Source organism: Amblyraja radiata, chromosome 4 (genome assembly GCF_010909765.2).
Source record: "Amblyraja radiata isolate CabotCenter1 chromosome 4, sAmbRad1.1.pri, whole genome shotgun sequence".
Classification (NCBI taxonomy): domain Eukaryota; kingdom Metazoa; phylum Chordata; class Chondrichthyes; order Rajiformes; family Rajidae; genus Amblyraja; species Amblyraja radiata.
The window spans coordinates 116,552,993-116,567,012 of record NC_045959.1 but is presented as its reverse complement, the minus strand read 5'-3'; the positions used below and the strand labels follow the sequence as shown (position 1 = coordinate 116,567,012).

General features: G+C 46.0%; 1 protein-coding gene across 2 annotated transcripts in view; it reads right to left on the bottom strand.

Annotated features, from left to right (window-relative positions):
• klhl18 (kelch like family member 18) overlaps window positions 1–14,020 on the bottom strand; it is a 42,782-nt gene that overhangs the window by 21,492 nt on the left and 7,270 nt on the right. For both annotated transcript variants that reach the window (XR_004411822.1, XM_033020301.1), the window contains exons 3-4: window positions 8,181–8,321; window positions 5,941–6,139 (exon numbers count right to left, since the gene is read on the bottom strand). Coding sequence is in view for 1 of the 2 variants with exons in the window: in XM_033020301.1 (XP_032876192.1) it covers window positions 5,941–6,139; window positions 8,181–8,321 (340 nt within the window). In the remaining variant the exon portion in view is untranslated. The remainder of the gene's footprint in view (window positions 1–5,940; window positions 6,140–8,180; window positions 8,322–14,020) is intronic.

Here is a 14,020-nt window from a genome sequence, read left to right as displayed (position 1 = left end):
TTGGGGAAGTCCAGGACAAGGGGTCACAGCTTAAGGATAAGGGGGAAATCCTTTAAAACCGAGATGAGAAGAACTTTTTTCACACAGAGAGTGGTGAATCTCTGGAACTCCCTGCCACAGAGGGTAGTCGAGGCCAGTTCATTGGCTATATTTAAGAGGGAGTTAGATGTGGCCCTTGTGGCTAAGGGGATCAGAGGGTATGGAGAGAAGGCAGGTACGGGATACTGAGTTGGATGATCAGCCATGATCATATTGAATGGCGGTGCAGGCTCGAAGGGCCGAATGGCCTACTCCTGCACCTAATTTCTATGTTTCTATGTTTCTATGTCCAGGTTCAGGAATAGCTACTTCCCCACAGCCATCAGGCTATTAAACTCGGCTCAGACAAAACTCTGAACATTAATGGCACCTTTACACGGGGCGACTTGACGCAAGAGTTAACCAGAGTTCAACATCGTGGGAACCTCGTGCGATAACAGTGCGGCATTCGTGGACCACCGTGGACCACCGTAGCGCTAACGGCAGGTCATCGTGTAACTTGGTCACTCGGGAGAAAATTCAAGAAAATTTGAATTTCTCCAAGAGTGACTTGTACACTTGTGGTTGAGTATTGCAACATTATATGAACGTAGTGGCCAGTGCGATATCCGTGCGATATCCGTAATAACTCTTGCGGGTACCGTGGGAACTCCTGCGAACGGTGAACCCGGAAGCTGGACAGAGGGGACAGAAGGTGATTACAAATTATCTTCAGTGGGATTGAATTTAAAAAATAAATAAAATAAAGATTTACATCCGCATATGGACATCAACTTATTCATGAGTTATGTTAATGAGATTCAAGAAAATAACTATAATCTTTAAAAGGGACTTTAAAAGGGACTTTACTGAAAGGTTACGCATTTTTATGGTCCGTGAGATATTTTTCACATGTACTTCTTTGAGAGATACAGGTCGGAGTCCTCGGGTCCAGGGGTCCGGAACGCTACCAATCAATGTTGTGCAGAGACCCGTGTAAGGAGTGAACTGCACATGCTGGTTTAAACCGAAGACAGACACAAAAAGCTGGAGTAACTCAGCGAGTCAAGCAGCATCTCTGGAGAAAAAAAGCTGATGTTTCGGGACGAGACACATCTTCAGACTCAATTCCGATTAGGATGTCTGAAGAAGGGCTCCGATTCGAATCGTCACCTATTCTTTTTCTCCAGAGATGATGCCTGACCCGCTGACTTACTCCAGCTTTCTATGCTTTTCTTCCCAGATCTGACTTACCTGCTGAGTTACACCAACATTTTGTGTCCTTCTGTGCATATTAACCAGCATTAACCAGCGTCTGCAGTTCCTTTAGACATTACATAACTTCAGATTTTAGAGATATAGCGCGTGGGAACTCCTGCGAACGGTAAACCCGGAAGCTGGACAGAGGGGACAGAGGGTGACTAAAAAAGGTGGTCTCAAAAGGACACATGGGAACATGTGTCCTTCGAGGACGTCCCACCTAATTGTCATTGTTGGATAATCTTTTTAACAGGAACACTTGCAGAGATGGCTCCCAGAAAATCTCAAAGGAAGGGGGTAAAGCGGGTCAGAGATGTTTTTGCCATGCAGGAGAATGAGGAGGAGACGCAGCAAGAGAGACAGGTGGAGAGGCAACAGGAGATGCCACAGATAACACTGCCTGTGGGCTCCTTGGAGCAGGGAGAGGGTGAGCAAGGTGCAATTCAGATTGCCTCCCCAGTAGCCGTTGTAGGAATAGCCTCTACAGACGTAAAGGGGAGATGGCAGAAGGTAAAGTCATATAACTTCACCAGGGAACAAGAGGGGGAACTTGTAGAATGGTTCCAATTTAACGAGATTCTGTACGATAAATCCAGAGAGGATTATAGAAACAGGGAGAGAAAAAGGAACCTGCTGGAGACGAAGGCTGCCGAGTTTCCCGAGTGCTCATGTGAGTTTATATAACGATATATAAGTTCATCAAGAGGAGAACCATTTAATGTTATCCAAGATTTAAAAACATACATTGCTATTGATGTAAAAGTGCTGTGTTTGCAGTTAACTTAAACTTCTCTTATAAGACTGTCTGTGCCCTGCAGCTGCAAAGTAAAAAAGTCGCAGACAGCGCGTCAATGAAAAAAACCACCATTCTGTACTCGAAATTATTTCGTAAAGGCATGTCTCCAAATGAGCCGATTCAACCAAGGGAGGATATATATAGTGTGTGAAAAAAAAAGTTACATCATTTGTGTCACGTGTAGTTCACGATGTTCATTCAAGATTTAACGCGACAGCTCGGGAAACGGCCAAGTCACTCGCACGAATAACATAAATGCCGAGTACCGTGGGAACTCTTTATCTACTGCCGTTATATCGTGCGAGACTCGTGCTGGACCACGACCTCTTCACTCTGGTGACATCTTGCGTCAACTCGCCCCGTGAAAAGGCCCTTTAATAGCCCATTATCTGTTATTTGCACTTTATCAGTTTATTTATTGATGTGTGTATATATTTATATAATGGTATATGGACACACTGATCTGTTTTGTAGTCAATGTCTACTATGTTCTGTTGTGCTGAAGCAAAGCAAGAATTTCATTGTCCTATCAGGGACACATGGCAATAAACTCACTTGAACTTGAACTCAGGGATAGTATCAAAACAAAAGATGAAGCGTACAAATTAGCCAGAAAAAGCAGCCTACCAGAGGACTGGGAGAAATTCAGTCCAGCAGAGGAGGACAAAAGGCTTAATTAGGAAAGGGAAAATAGATTATGAAAGAAAACTGGCAGGGAACATAAAAACTGACTGCAAAAGTTTTTATAGATATGTGAAGAGGAAAAGATTAGTTAAAACAAATGTAGGCCCCTTGCAGTCAGAAACAGGCGAATTGATCATGGGGAACAAGGACATGGCAGACCAATTGAATAACTACTTTGGTTCTGTCTTCACTAAGGAAGACATAAATAATCTGCCGGAAATAGCAAGGGACCGGGGGTTAAATGAGATGGAGGAACTGAGTGAAATCCAGGTTAGCCGGGAAGTGTTGTTAGGTAAATTGAATGGATTAAAGGCCGATAAATCCCCAGGGCCAGATAAGTTGCATCCCAGAGTACTTAAGGAAGTAGCCGCAGAAATAGTGGATGCATTAGTGATAATTTTTCAAAACTCTTTAGATTCTGGAGTAGTTCCTGAGGACTGGACGGTAGCTAATGTAACCCCACTTTTTAAAAAGGGAGGGAGAGAGAAAACGGGGAATTACAGACCAGTTAGTCTAACATCGGTGGTGGGGAAAATTTTGGAGTCAGTTATTAAAGATGGGATAGCAGCACATTTGGAAAGTGGTGAATTCATTGGACAAAGTCAGCATGGATTTATGAAAGGTAAATCATGTCTGACGAATTTTATAGAATTTTTCGAGGATGTAACTAGTAGAGTGGATAAGGGGGAACCAGTGGATGTGTTATATCTGGACTTTCAGAAGGCTTTCGACAAGGTCCCACATAAGAGATTAGTATGCAAACTTAAAGCACACGGTATTGGGGGTTCAGTATTTATGTGGATAGAGAACTGGCTGGCAGACAGGAAGCAAAGAGTAGGAGTAAACGGGTCATTTTCCGAATGGCAGGCAGTGACTAGTGGGGTACCGCAAGGCTCAGTGCTGGGACCCCAGCTATTTACAATATATATTAATGATCTGGATGAGGGAATTGAATGCAACATCTCCAAGTTTGCGGATGACACGAAGCTAGGGGGCAGTGTTAGCTGTGAGGAGGATGCTAGGAGGCTGCAAGGTGACTTGAGTGGGCAAATGCATGGCAGATGCAGTATAATGTGGATAAAAGTGAGGTTATCCACTTTGGTGGCAAAAACAGGAAAGTAGACTATTATCTGAATGGTGGCCGATTAAGAAAAGGGGAGATGCAACGAGACCTGGGTGTCATGGCACACCAGTCATTGAAAGTAGGAATGCAGGTGCAGCAAGCAGTGAAGAAAGCAAATGGTATGTTAGCATTCATAGCAAAAGGATTTGAATATAAGAGCAGGGAGGTTCGGCTGCAGTGTACAGGGTCTTGGTGAGACCACACCTGGAGTATTGCGTACAGTTTTGGTCTCCTAATCTGAGACCAAGACAGTCTTGCCATAGAGGGAGTACAGAGAAGGTTCACCAGAATGATTCCTGGGATGGCAGGACTTTCATATGAAGAAAGACTGGATAGACTCGGCTTGTACTCGCTAGAATTCAGAAGATTTAGGGGGGATCTTATAGAAACTTACAAAATTCTTAAGGGGTTGGATAGGCTAGATGCAGGAAGATTATTCCCGATGTTGGGGAAGTCCAGAACTAGGGGTCACAGTTTAAGGATAAGAGGGAAGTCTTTTAAGACCGAGATAAGAAAAACATTTTTTACACAGAGAGTGGTGAATCTGTGGAATTCTCTGCCACAGAAGGTAGTTGAGGCCAGTTCATTGGCTATATTTAAGAGGGAGTTAGATGTGGCCCTTGTGGCTAAAGGGATCAGGGGTTATGGAGAGAAGGCAGGGATGGGATACTGAGTTGGATGATCAGCCATGATCATATTGAATGGCGGTGCAGGCTCGAAGGACCGAATGGCCTACTCCTGCACCTATTTTCTATGTTTCAATGTACCTAGGTACACGTGACGATAAAGTATCATTGAATCGCAGAGGTGGACAAAATTGCTGGAGAAACTCAGCGGGGGTGAGGCAGCATCTATGGAGCGAAGGAAATAGGTGACGTAGAAACGTGACCTATTCCTTCGCTCCATAGATGCTGCCACACCCCGCTGAGTTTCTCGAGCATTTTTGTCCACCTTCGATTTTTCCAGCATCTGCAGTTCTTTCTGAAAAATTGAATCAAAGTGATCACCTGAACAAGGGCGGCACGGCGGCGTGGCAGTAGATTGGGTGCCTCACAGCACCAGAGATCCGGGTTCGATCCTGACTATGGGCGGTTGTCCCTACGGAGTCTGTACGTTGTCCCAGTGACCTGCGTGGGTTTTGTCCGAGATCGTGGGTTTCCTCCCACACTACAAAGACGCGTACAGGTTTGTCGATTAATTGGCGTGTGTGTGTGTGTCTGTGTGTGTGTGTGTGTGTGTGTGTGTGTGTGTGTGTGTGTGTGTGTGTGTCTGTGCGTGTGTGTGTGTGTGTGTGTGTGTGTGTGTGTGTGCGTGTGTGTGTCTGTGTGTGTGTGTGTGTGTGTGTGTGTGTGTGTGTGTGTGTGTGTGTGTGTGTGTGTGTGTGTGTGTGTGTGATAGTGTTAATGTGCAGGGATCGCTGGTCGACGTGGACTCGGTGGGCCAAAGGGCCCGTTTCAACGCTGTATCTCTAAACTAAAGCACATCTGGAGTATTGTGTACAGTTTTGGTCTCCTAATTTGAGGAAGGACAGCCTTGTGATTGAGGCAGTGCAGTGTCGCTTCACGAGATTGATCCCTGGGATGGCGGGACTGTCATATGAGGAAAGATTGAAAAGACTGGGGTTATATTCACTGGAGTTTATAAGGATGACGGGATATCTTATAGAAACATATAAAATTATAACAGGACTGGACAAGCTAGATGCAGGAAAAATGTTCCCAATGTTGGACGAGTCCAGAACCAGGGGCCACAGTCTTAGAATAAAGGGGAGGTCATTTAAGACTGAGGTGAGAAAAAACTTTTTCACCCAGAGAGTTGTGAATTTATGGAATTCCCTGCCACAGAGGGCAGTGGAGGCCAAGTCACTGGATGGATTTAAGAGAGTTAGATAGAGCTCCAGGGGAATCGAGGGATATGGGGAGAAGGCAGGCACGGGTTATTGATAGGGGACGATCAGCCATAATCACAAAGAATGGCAGTGCTGGCTCGGGGCCGAATGGCCTCCTCCTGCACCTATTGTCTATGTTAAACCAAACCTGAACGCTGTGAGACCTCGTACCTGCTCTTCAGACTTCACATTGAGCTCGTCTCGGGCGACCAGTTCCAACGTTTCCTCGAAGGACAAGGCCAGGAACTCCTCGGACATGGACACCTCCACAAAGTGCTGGTGGATGAAACTGTTGGCCGAGTCGTACAGGACGGTGCACATCATCGTCTCCGCAAACTGACGCACACCCAGGCAGTTCTTCGGGTGCAGCCTGGAAGAGGAAGGCAACATTCATTGCTGGTCACTTGGTGATTGGGGAACGGGTAACCAGCACCAAGCCTACAGTAGAGGAACAAGCATCGCCCTTCAGCCCCGGAGTGAATGCCACCAAAATGCCACCTCTTGCACACAGTCTCAGTCTGCTGTTCTGTACATTCTGTGCCAACCGGGGGATTACGATACGATGGGATTTTATTAATCCCAGGAGGGAAATTGATCTGCCAGTCATAAAAACACCAAATATGTGAAACAATGAAATTAAAATGATGAGTGGAAAGGATTGGGGATGTGTAAAGATTTGGGGAGGGGGGGGCGAATAAATTTTGTATCATTGTGTTTTCAATGGTTTCTTTATTGTGATCATGTGTACCATAGTACAGTGAAATACGTTTTTTGCACGCAGCTCAACAAGTCCAGCTCTACAAAGTCCTTCTTCCCAAGGCTATCAAACCCTAAGTGGGGTAGACTGGGGGACCCCCCCCCCCTCCCCAAAGGAACTGCAGATGCTGGTTAACACCGATGAAAGACACAAAGTGCTGGAGTAAGTCATTGGGACAGGCAGCACCGCTGGTGAGAAGTATGGATGACGTTTCGGGCCGAGACCCTTCTTCAGTCTGAACACAGGCTGGTGAATCTGTGGAACTCATTGCCACAGAAGACAGTGGAGGCCAATTAAGTGGATATTTTTAAGGTGGAGATTGACAGATTCTTGATCTGTACGGGTGTCAGGGGTTTTTGGTCTCTACCCAAAACTCTCCAGAGATGCTGCTTGTCCCGCTGAGTTACTCCAGCATTTGGTGCCTATTATCAGGCGGTAGAGCTTATTTTAATGCTGCATGCTGTTTTAATTCCCACTCCCACACTCGGACAACAAAAACTCATATGTCTGGCTGTTATTCATTGACTACAGCTTGGCATTTAATACCATCATCCCCTCCAAGCTGGTTACTAAGCTCTCAGATCTGGGAACTGCGCATCCCTCTGCAATTGGATCCTCGACTTCCTCATTCACAGACCACAGTCTGTCCATATTGGAGGAAATGTGTCAGCCCCGATAACAATCAGCACGGGAGCACCTCAAGGCTGCGTGCTCAGCCCCCTGCTGTACTCACTCTATACTCATGACTGCGTAGTCGGTCATAGTGCGAACTGCATCATCATGTTCGCCGACGACACCACTGTTGTGGGGTGTATCACTGATGGTGACGAGTCAGAGTATAGAAGTGAGATCGACCGATTGACCAAATGGTGCCAGCACAATAACCTGGCTCTCAACACCAGCAAAACCAAGGAACTGATTGTGGACTTTGGAAGGGAAAGGATAGGGACCCACAGTCCTGTTTATATCAACGGGACGATGGTGGAAAGGGTCAAGAACTTCAAATTTCTGGGTGTGCATATTTCCGAAGATCTTTCCTGGTCCCTGCACACTGATGCAATTATAAAGAAAGCACATCAGCGCCTCTACTTCCTGAGAAGATTACAGAGAGTCGGTATTTTAAAGAGGACTCTCTCGAACTTCTACAGGTGCACAGTAGAGAGCATGCTGACCGGTTGCATCGTGGCTTGGTTCTGCAACTTGAGCGTCCAGGAGCGGAGACTACAAAAAGTTGTGACCACTGTCCAGTCCATCATCGGCTCTGACCTCCCCAGCATCAAAGGGATCTATCGCAGTCGCTGCCTCAAAAAGACTGCCAACATCATCAAGGACCCACACCATCCTGGCCACACACTCATCTCTCCGCTGCCATCAGGTAGAAGGTACAGGAGCCTGAAATCTGGTAATCCAGGTTCAGGACAGCTACTTCCCCACAGCCATCAGACTATTAAACTTGCCATCAAACAAACTCTGAACTATGACAGCCCTTTATCTGTTTATTTATGTGTATATGTATGGTCAATGCAATATAGACACAGTGAGCGGTTCTGTATTTATGCTTACAATATTCTGTTGTGCTGCAGCAAGCAAGAATTTCATTGTTCTATCTGGGACACATGCAAATAAACCCTCTTGACTTGACTCCAACACTCACCTCTCTCTCAGGAAGGTACAGCACGCATCCTTTACATTCTGTAGTTGCAGGAAACTGGCACCGATCAGCAACGACTGCACATTCTGTTGGTCGATGGCCAGTCGGCCGTTGTAGGCAAAGTTAATAAGCGCTTCCAGGGCACTGCAAGAGATCGGTCAGAATTTAGACTCGGACTAATCCCTTTAAAAGTTGTTATAAAAGCACCAAGAAGAATCAATGTTTAAGAAGGAACTGCAGATGCTGGGAAAAAATCAAAGGTAGACAAAAATGCTGGAGAAACTCAGTGGGTGAGGCAGCATCTATGGAGCGAAGGAATAGGTGACGTTTCAGGTCGAGACCCTCGACCCGAAACGTCACCTATTCCTTCACTCCGTAGATGCTGCCTCACCCACTGAGTTTCTCCAGCATTTTTGTCTACCTTCAAGAAGAATCAATAACACTTGTACATATAATAATAATAATAATAATAATTTGTTTATAGGGACAGTGCATATTAATGAACATTTGCATGTAAATATGCGAGATTGTAGCCAATCAGTAGCTAATTTCCGTCTCTAGTCCCAGGCAAAGGTAGGTGAAGTGTCTTGCCCAAGGACACAACAATATTAAAACAATCAGCCCATGCCTATTATTCCTCGTATTTAATCCGGGGCATTTCTCCAGAAATTCCTTTCCATCCCTTCTCCCCATAAGATGCTTGTTCACACTGGACTAATTACAGATTGGTTAGTCCGAAATACAACCTTCCACCATCACTCTCTGCTTCATTCCATGAAGGCAATAGACAATAGGTGCAGGAGTAGGCCATTCGGCCCTTCGAGCCAGCACCGCCATTCAATGTGATCATGGCTGATCATCCCCAATCAGTACCCGTTCCCGCCTTCTCCCATATCCCCTGACTGCTATCCTTAAGAGCCCTATCTAGCTCTCTCTTGAAAGTATCTAGAGAACCGGCCTCCACCGCCCTCTGGCAGAGAATTCCACAGACTCACAACTCTCTGTGTGAAAAAGTGTTTCCTCATCTTCATTCTAAATGGCTTACCCCTTATTCTTAAACTGTGGCCCCTGGTTCTGGACTCCCCCAACATCGGGAACATGTTTCCTGCCTCCAGCATGTCCAAACCATTTATAATCTTTTATGTTTTGATAAGACACCCTCTCATCCTTCTAAATTCCACAGTACACAAGCCCAGGTGCTCCATTCTTTCAGCATATGACAGTCCCGCCATCCTATAATATTCCAGGTGTGGTCTCACTAGGGGCCTGTACAACTGCAGAAGGACCTCTTTGCTCCTATACTCAACTCTTGTTCTGAAGGCCAACATGCCATTCGCTTTCTTCACTGCCTGCTGTACCTGCATGCTTACTTTCATTGACTGATGAACAGTCAATGAAAGTAAGCAAGCAATTCTCTACCCAGTCGGCTAGCAGACCTTCCACAGCAGCCTACATACGGAATCTTACCAAAAGCCTAGAATAGACATAAAAAGCTGGAGTAACTCAGCGGCTCAGGCAACATCTCTCGAGAAAAGGAATAGGTCTCCTTTTCTCCAGAGAAGGTGTCTGACCTGCTGAGTTACTCCAGCTTTTTGTGTCTATCTTCGGTTTAAACCAGCATCTGCAGTTCCTTCCTTCACTTACCAAAAGCCTTGTTGGAGTCCATGTAGACAACAACTATGGCTTTGCCCTCATTGACCTTTTTGGTTACATCCTCAAAATACTCTGGATTCGTAAGACACAGTCTCCTACATACAAAACCACGCTGACTATCCTTAATCACAGATCAACGGTGGATGCGATCTCGCTGGCCCTCCACTCTGGACCACTTGGACAACAAAAACTCATATGTCAGGCTGTTATTCATCGATTACAGCTCGGCATTTAACACAATCATCCCCTCCAAGCTGGTTACCAAACTCGCAGAACTGGGTCTCTGCGCATCCCTCTGAAATTGGATCCTCGACTTCCTCATTCACAGACCACAGACTGTTCGCATTGGTGGAAATGTGTCAGCCTCAATAACAATCAGCACGGGAGCACCTCAAGGCTGCGTGCTCAGCCCCCTGCTGTACTCACTCTATAGTCATGACTGCGTAGCCAGTCACAGTGCAAACTCCATCATCAAGTTCGCTGACGACACCACTGTTGTGGGGCGTATCACTGATGGGGATGAGTCAGAATATAGAAGAGAGATCGAGCAACTGTCCATATGATGCCAGCGCAATAACCTGGCCCTGAACACCAGCAAAACCAAGGAACTGATTGTGGACTTTGGAAGGAGTAGGAGGGGGACCCACAGCCCCATTTATATCAATTGATGGTTGAAAGGGTCAAGAGCTTCAAATTCCTGGGCGTGCACATCTCTGAAGATGTTTCCTGGTCCGAGAACACTAATGCAATTATCAAGAAAGCTCATCAGCGCCTCTACTTCCTGGGAAGATTACGGAGAGTCCGTTTGTCAAGGAAGACTCTCTCTAACTTCTACAGGTGCACAGTAGAGAGATGCTGACCGGTTGCATCGTGGCTTGGTTCGGCAACTTGAGCACCCTGGAGAGGAATAGACTACAAAAAGTAGTAAACACTGCCCAGTCCATCATCGGCTCTGACCTTCCTTCCATCGAGGGGATTTATCGCAGTCGCTGCCTCAAAAAGGCTGGCAGTATCATCAAAGACCCACACCATCCTGGCCACACACTCATCTCCTGAAGACTGAAGACTGCAAGACTGCAACAACCAGGTTCAGGAATAGTTACTTCCCCACAGCCATCAGGCTATTAAACCTGGCTTGGACAAAACTCTGATTATTAATAACCCATTTTCTGTTATCTGCACTTTATCAGTTAGCCTCCACCTACAGTCTTTTTGTTTTTTTGTTTATTTAGTTATGTTAAAGTGTGTTTTTTTTGTGTTTTTATGTGGGGGAAGAGGGTACGGTGCGGGGGATACCGTCCTTCAGCCGCTTCCTGGTGAGGACGCGACTATTATTCGAATCGCGCCCCCCCCCCCCCCCCCCCCCAGTGGCCTACCTACTGGATTGGCGCGGCCTTTCCTGCCGGGATCGACCAGAGCTCCAGCAGCGGCGGGACAGCGCTGAAACATCGCGGGGCTGGCGATGCCTTACCGGGGGTCGCCGTCTGGAGCCCGGAGTGCTGGACCTGCTGCACCGACATCATGGAGCTGCGGTTTGCGGAGCTCCCAACGCGGGCGGCGCTGATGGACAGCGCGGAGTCCTGCGACTCTGCCCGGCTCAGGAGCTGCGGACTCGGGAGCTGTGGACTCGGGAGCTGCGGGAGGCGGCTGGTCGGGAGGTCCGGGCCGCTGAGGAGGAGGATGTTCACCGTCGGGGTTCGGCGTCGGCGTTCCACCAGCCCGGCGTGAGGGCCTGAACATCGGGTCACCCGGGGCGGCGACTGCGGGTGCTAGGAAGGCCTCGACCACGAGTGAACATCTGGGAAGAACGGAGGGGAGGCTGGCTGGACTATGGTGCCTTCCTCACCTTGGTGCCACTGTGTTATGTTGTGTCGTGGACTTTCAGTGTTTGTGCTTTTTTTTAAATTCTATTTTATTTTTAATATGTTTTATTATTTATTATTATTTATTATTTTTATGATACTGCCTGTAAGGGAAATTCATTTCGTTGTCTCTAACTGAGACAATGACAATAAATTTGAATACAATACAATACAATACAATTTATATTATGGTACAGTGGCTTGCAAAAGTTTTCTTACCCCTTGAACTTTTCCACATTTTGTCACGTTACAACCACAAACGTAAATGTATTTTATTGGGATTTTATGTGATAGACCAACACAAAGTGGTGCATAATTGTGAAGTGGAAGGAAAATGATACATGGTCTTCACATTTTTTTACAAATAAAAAACTGAAAAGTGTGGCGTGCAAAAGTATTCAGCCCCCGAGTCAATACTTTGTAGAACCACCTTTCGCTGCAATTACAGCTGCAAGTCATTTGGGGTATGTCTCTACCAGCTTTGCACATCTAGAGACTGAAATTTTTGCCCATTCTTCTTTGCAAAATAGCTCAAGCTCAGTCAGATTGGATGGAGAGCGTCTGTGAACAGCAATTTTCAAGTCTTGCCAGAGATTCTCAATTGGATTTAGGTCTGGACTTTGACTGGGCCATTCTAACACATGAATATGCTTTGATCTAAACCATTCCATTGTAGCTCTGGCTGCATGTTCAGGGTCGTTGTCCTGCTGGAAGGTGAACCTCCGCCCCAGTCTCAAGTCTTTTGCAGACTCTAACAGGTTTTCTTCCAAGATTGCCCTGTATTTGGCTCCATCCATCTTCCCATCAACTCTGACCAGCTTCCCTGTCCCTGCTGAAGAAAAGTATCCCCACAGCATGAAGCTGCCACCACCATGTTTCACAGTGGGGATGGTGTGTTCAGGGTGATGTGCAGTGTTAGTTTTCCGCCACACATAGCGTTTTGCATTTAGGCCAAAAACTTCAATTTTGGTCTCATCTGACCAGAGCACCTTCCTCCACATGTTTGCTGTGTCCCTCACATGGCTTGTGGCAAACTGCAAACGGGACTTCTTATGGCTTTTTTTCAACAATGGCTTTCTTCTTGCCACTCTTCCATAAAGGCCCGATTTGTGGAGTGCACGACTAATAGTTGTCCTGTGGACAGATTCTCCAACCTGAGCTGTGGATCTCTGCAGCTCCTCCAGAGTTACCATGGGTCTCTTGGCTGCTTCTCTGATCAATGCTCTCCTTGCCCGGCCTGTCAGTTTAGGTGGACGGCCATGTCTTGGTAGGTTTGCAGTTGTGCCATACTCTTTCCATTTTCGGATGATGGATTGAACAGTGCTCCGTGAGATGTTCAAAGCTTGGGATATTTTTTTATAACCTAACCCTGCTTTAAACTTCTCCACAACTTTATCCCTGACCTGTCTGGTGTGTTCCTTGGGCTTCATGATGCTGTTTGTTCACTAACGTTCTCTAACAAACCTCTGAGGCCTTCACAGAACAGCTGTATTTATACTGAGATTAGATTACACACAAGTGGACTCTATTTACTAATTAGGTGACTTCTGAAGGCAATTGGTTGCACTGAATTTTATTTAGGGGTATCAGAGTAAAGGGGGCTGAATACTTTTGCACGCCACACTTTTCAGTTTTTTATTTGTAAAAAAATTTGAAAACCATGTATCATTTCCCTTCCACTTCACAATTATGCGCCACTTTGTGTTGGTCTATCACATAAAATCCCAATAAAATACATTTACGTTTGTGGTTGTAATGTGACAAAATGTGGAAAAGTTCAAGGGGTATGAATACTTTTGCAAGCCACTGTATATGGACACACTTATCTGTTTTGTAGTAAATGCCTACTATGTTCTGTGTGCTGAAGCAAAGCAAGAATTTCATTGTCCTATACAGGGACACATGACAATAAACTCACTTGAACTTGAACTTAATCATCCTATCTATCCATATGCATATAGGTAGACAAAAATGTCTGAAGAAGGGTTTCGGCCCGAAACGTTGCCTATTTCCTTCGCTCCATAGATGCTGCCTCACCCGCTGAGTTTCTCCAGCATTTTTGTCTACCTATCCATATGCATATCTATCTTATCCCTCAGAAAACTCTCCAGTAACTTGCCTACCACAGATGTCAGGCTCACTGGCCTATAGTTCCCAGGCTTTTCCTTGCAGCCCTTCTTAAATAGAAGCACAATGTTAGCCGCCCTCTAGTCTTCCAGCACCTCACTTGGGCCTAATGATGATGATTCAAATCAATGCACAGATTATTGTCACATGTACCTAGAAGTTCTTTATTTTGCATGCAATCCGGTAGTCACATAGCAGACC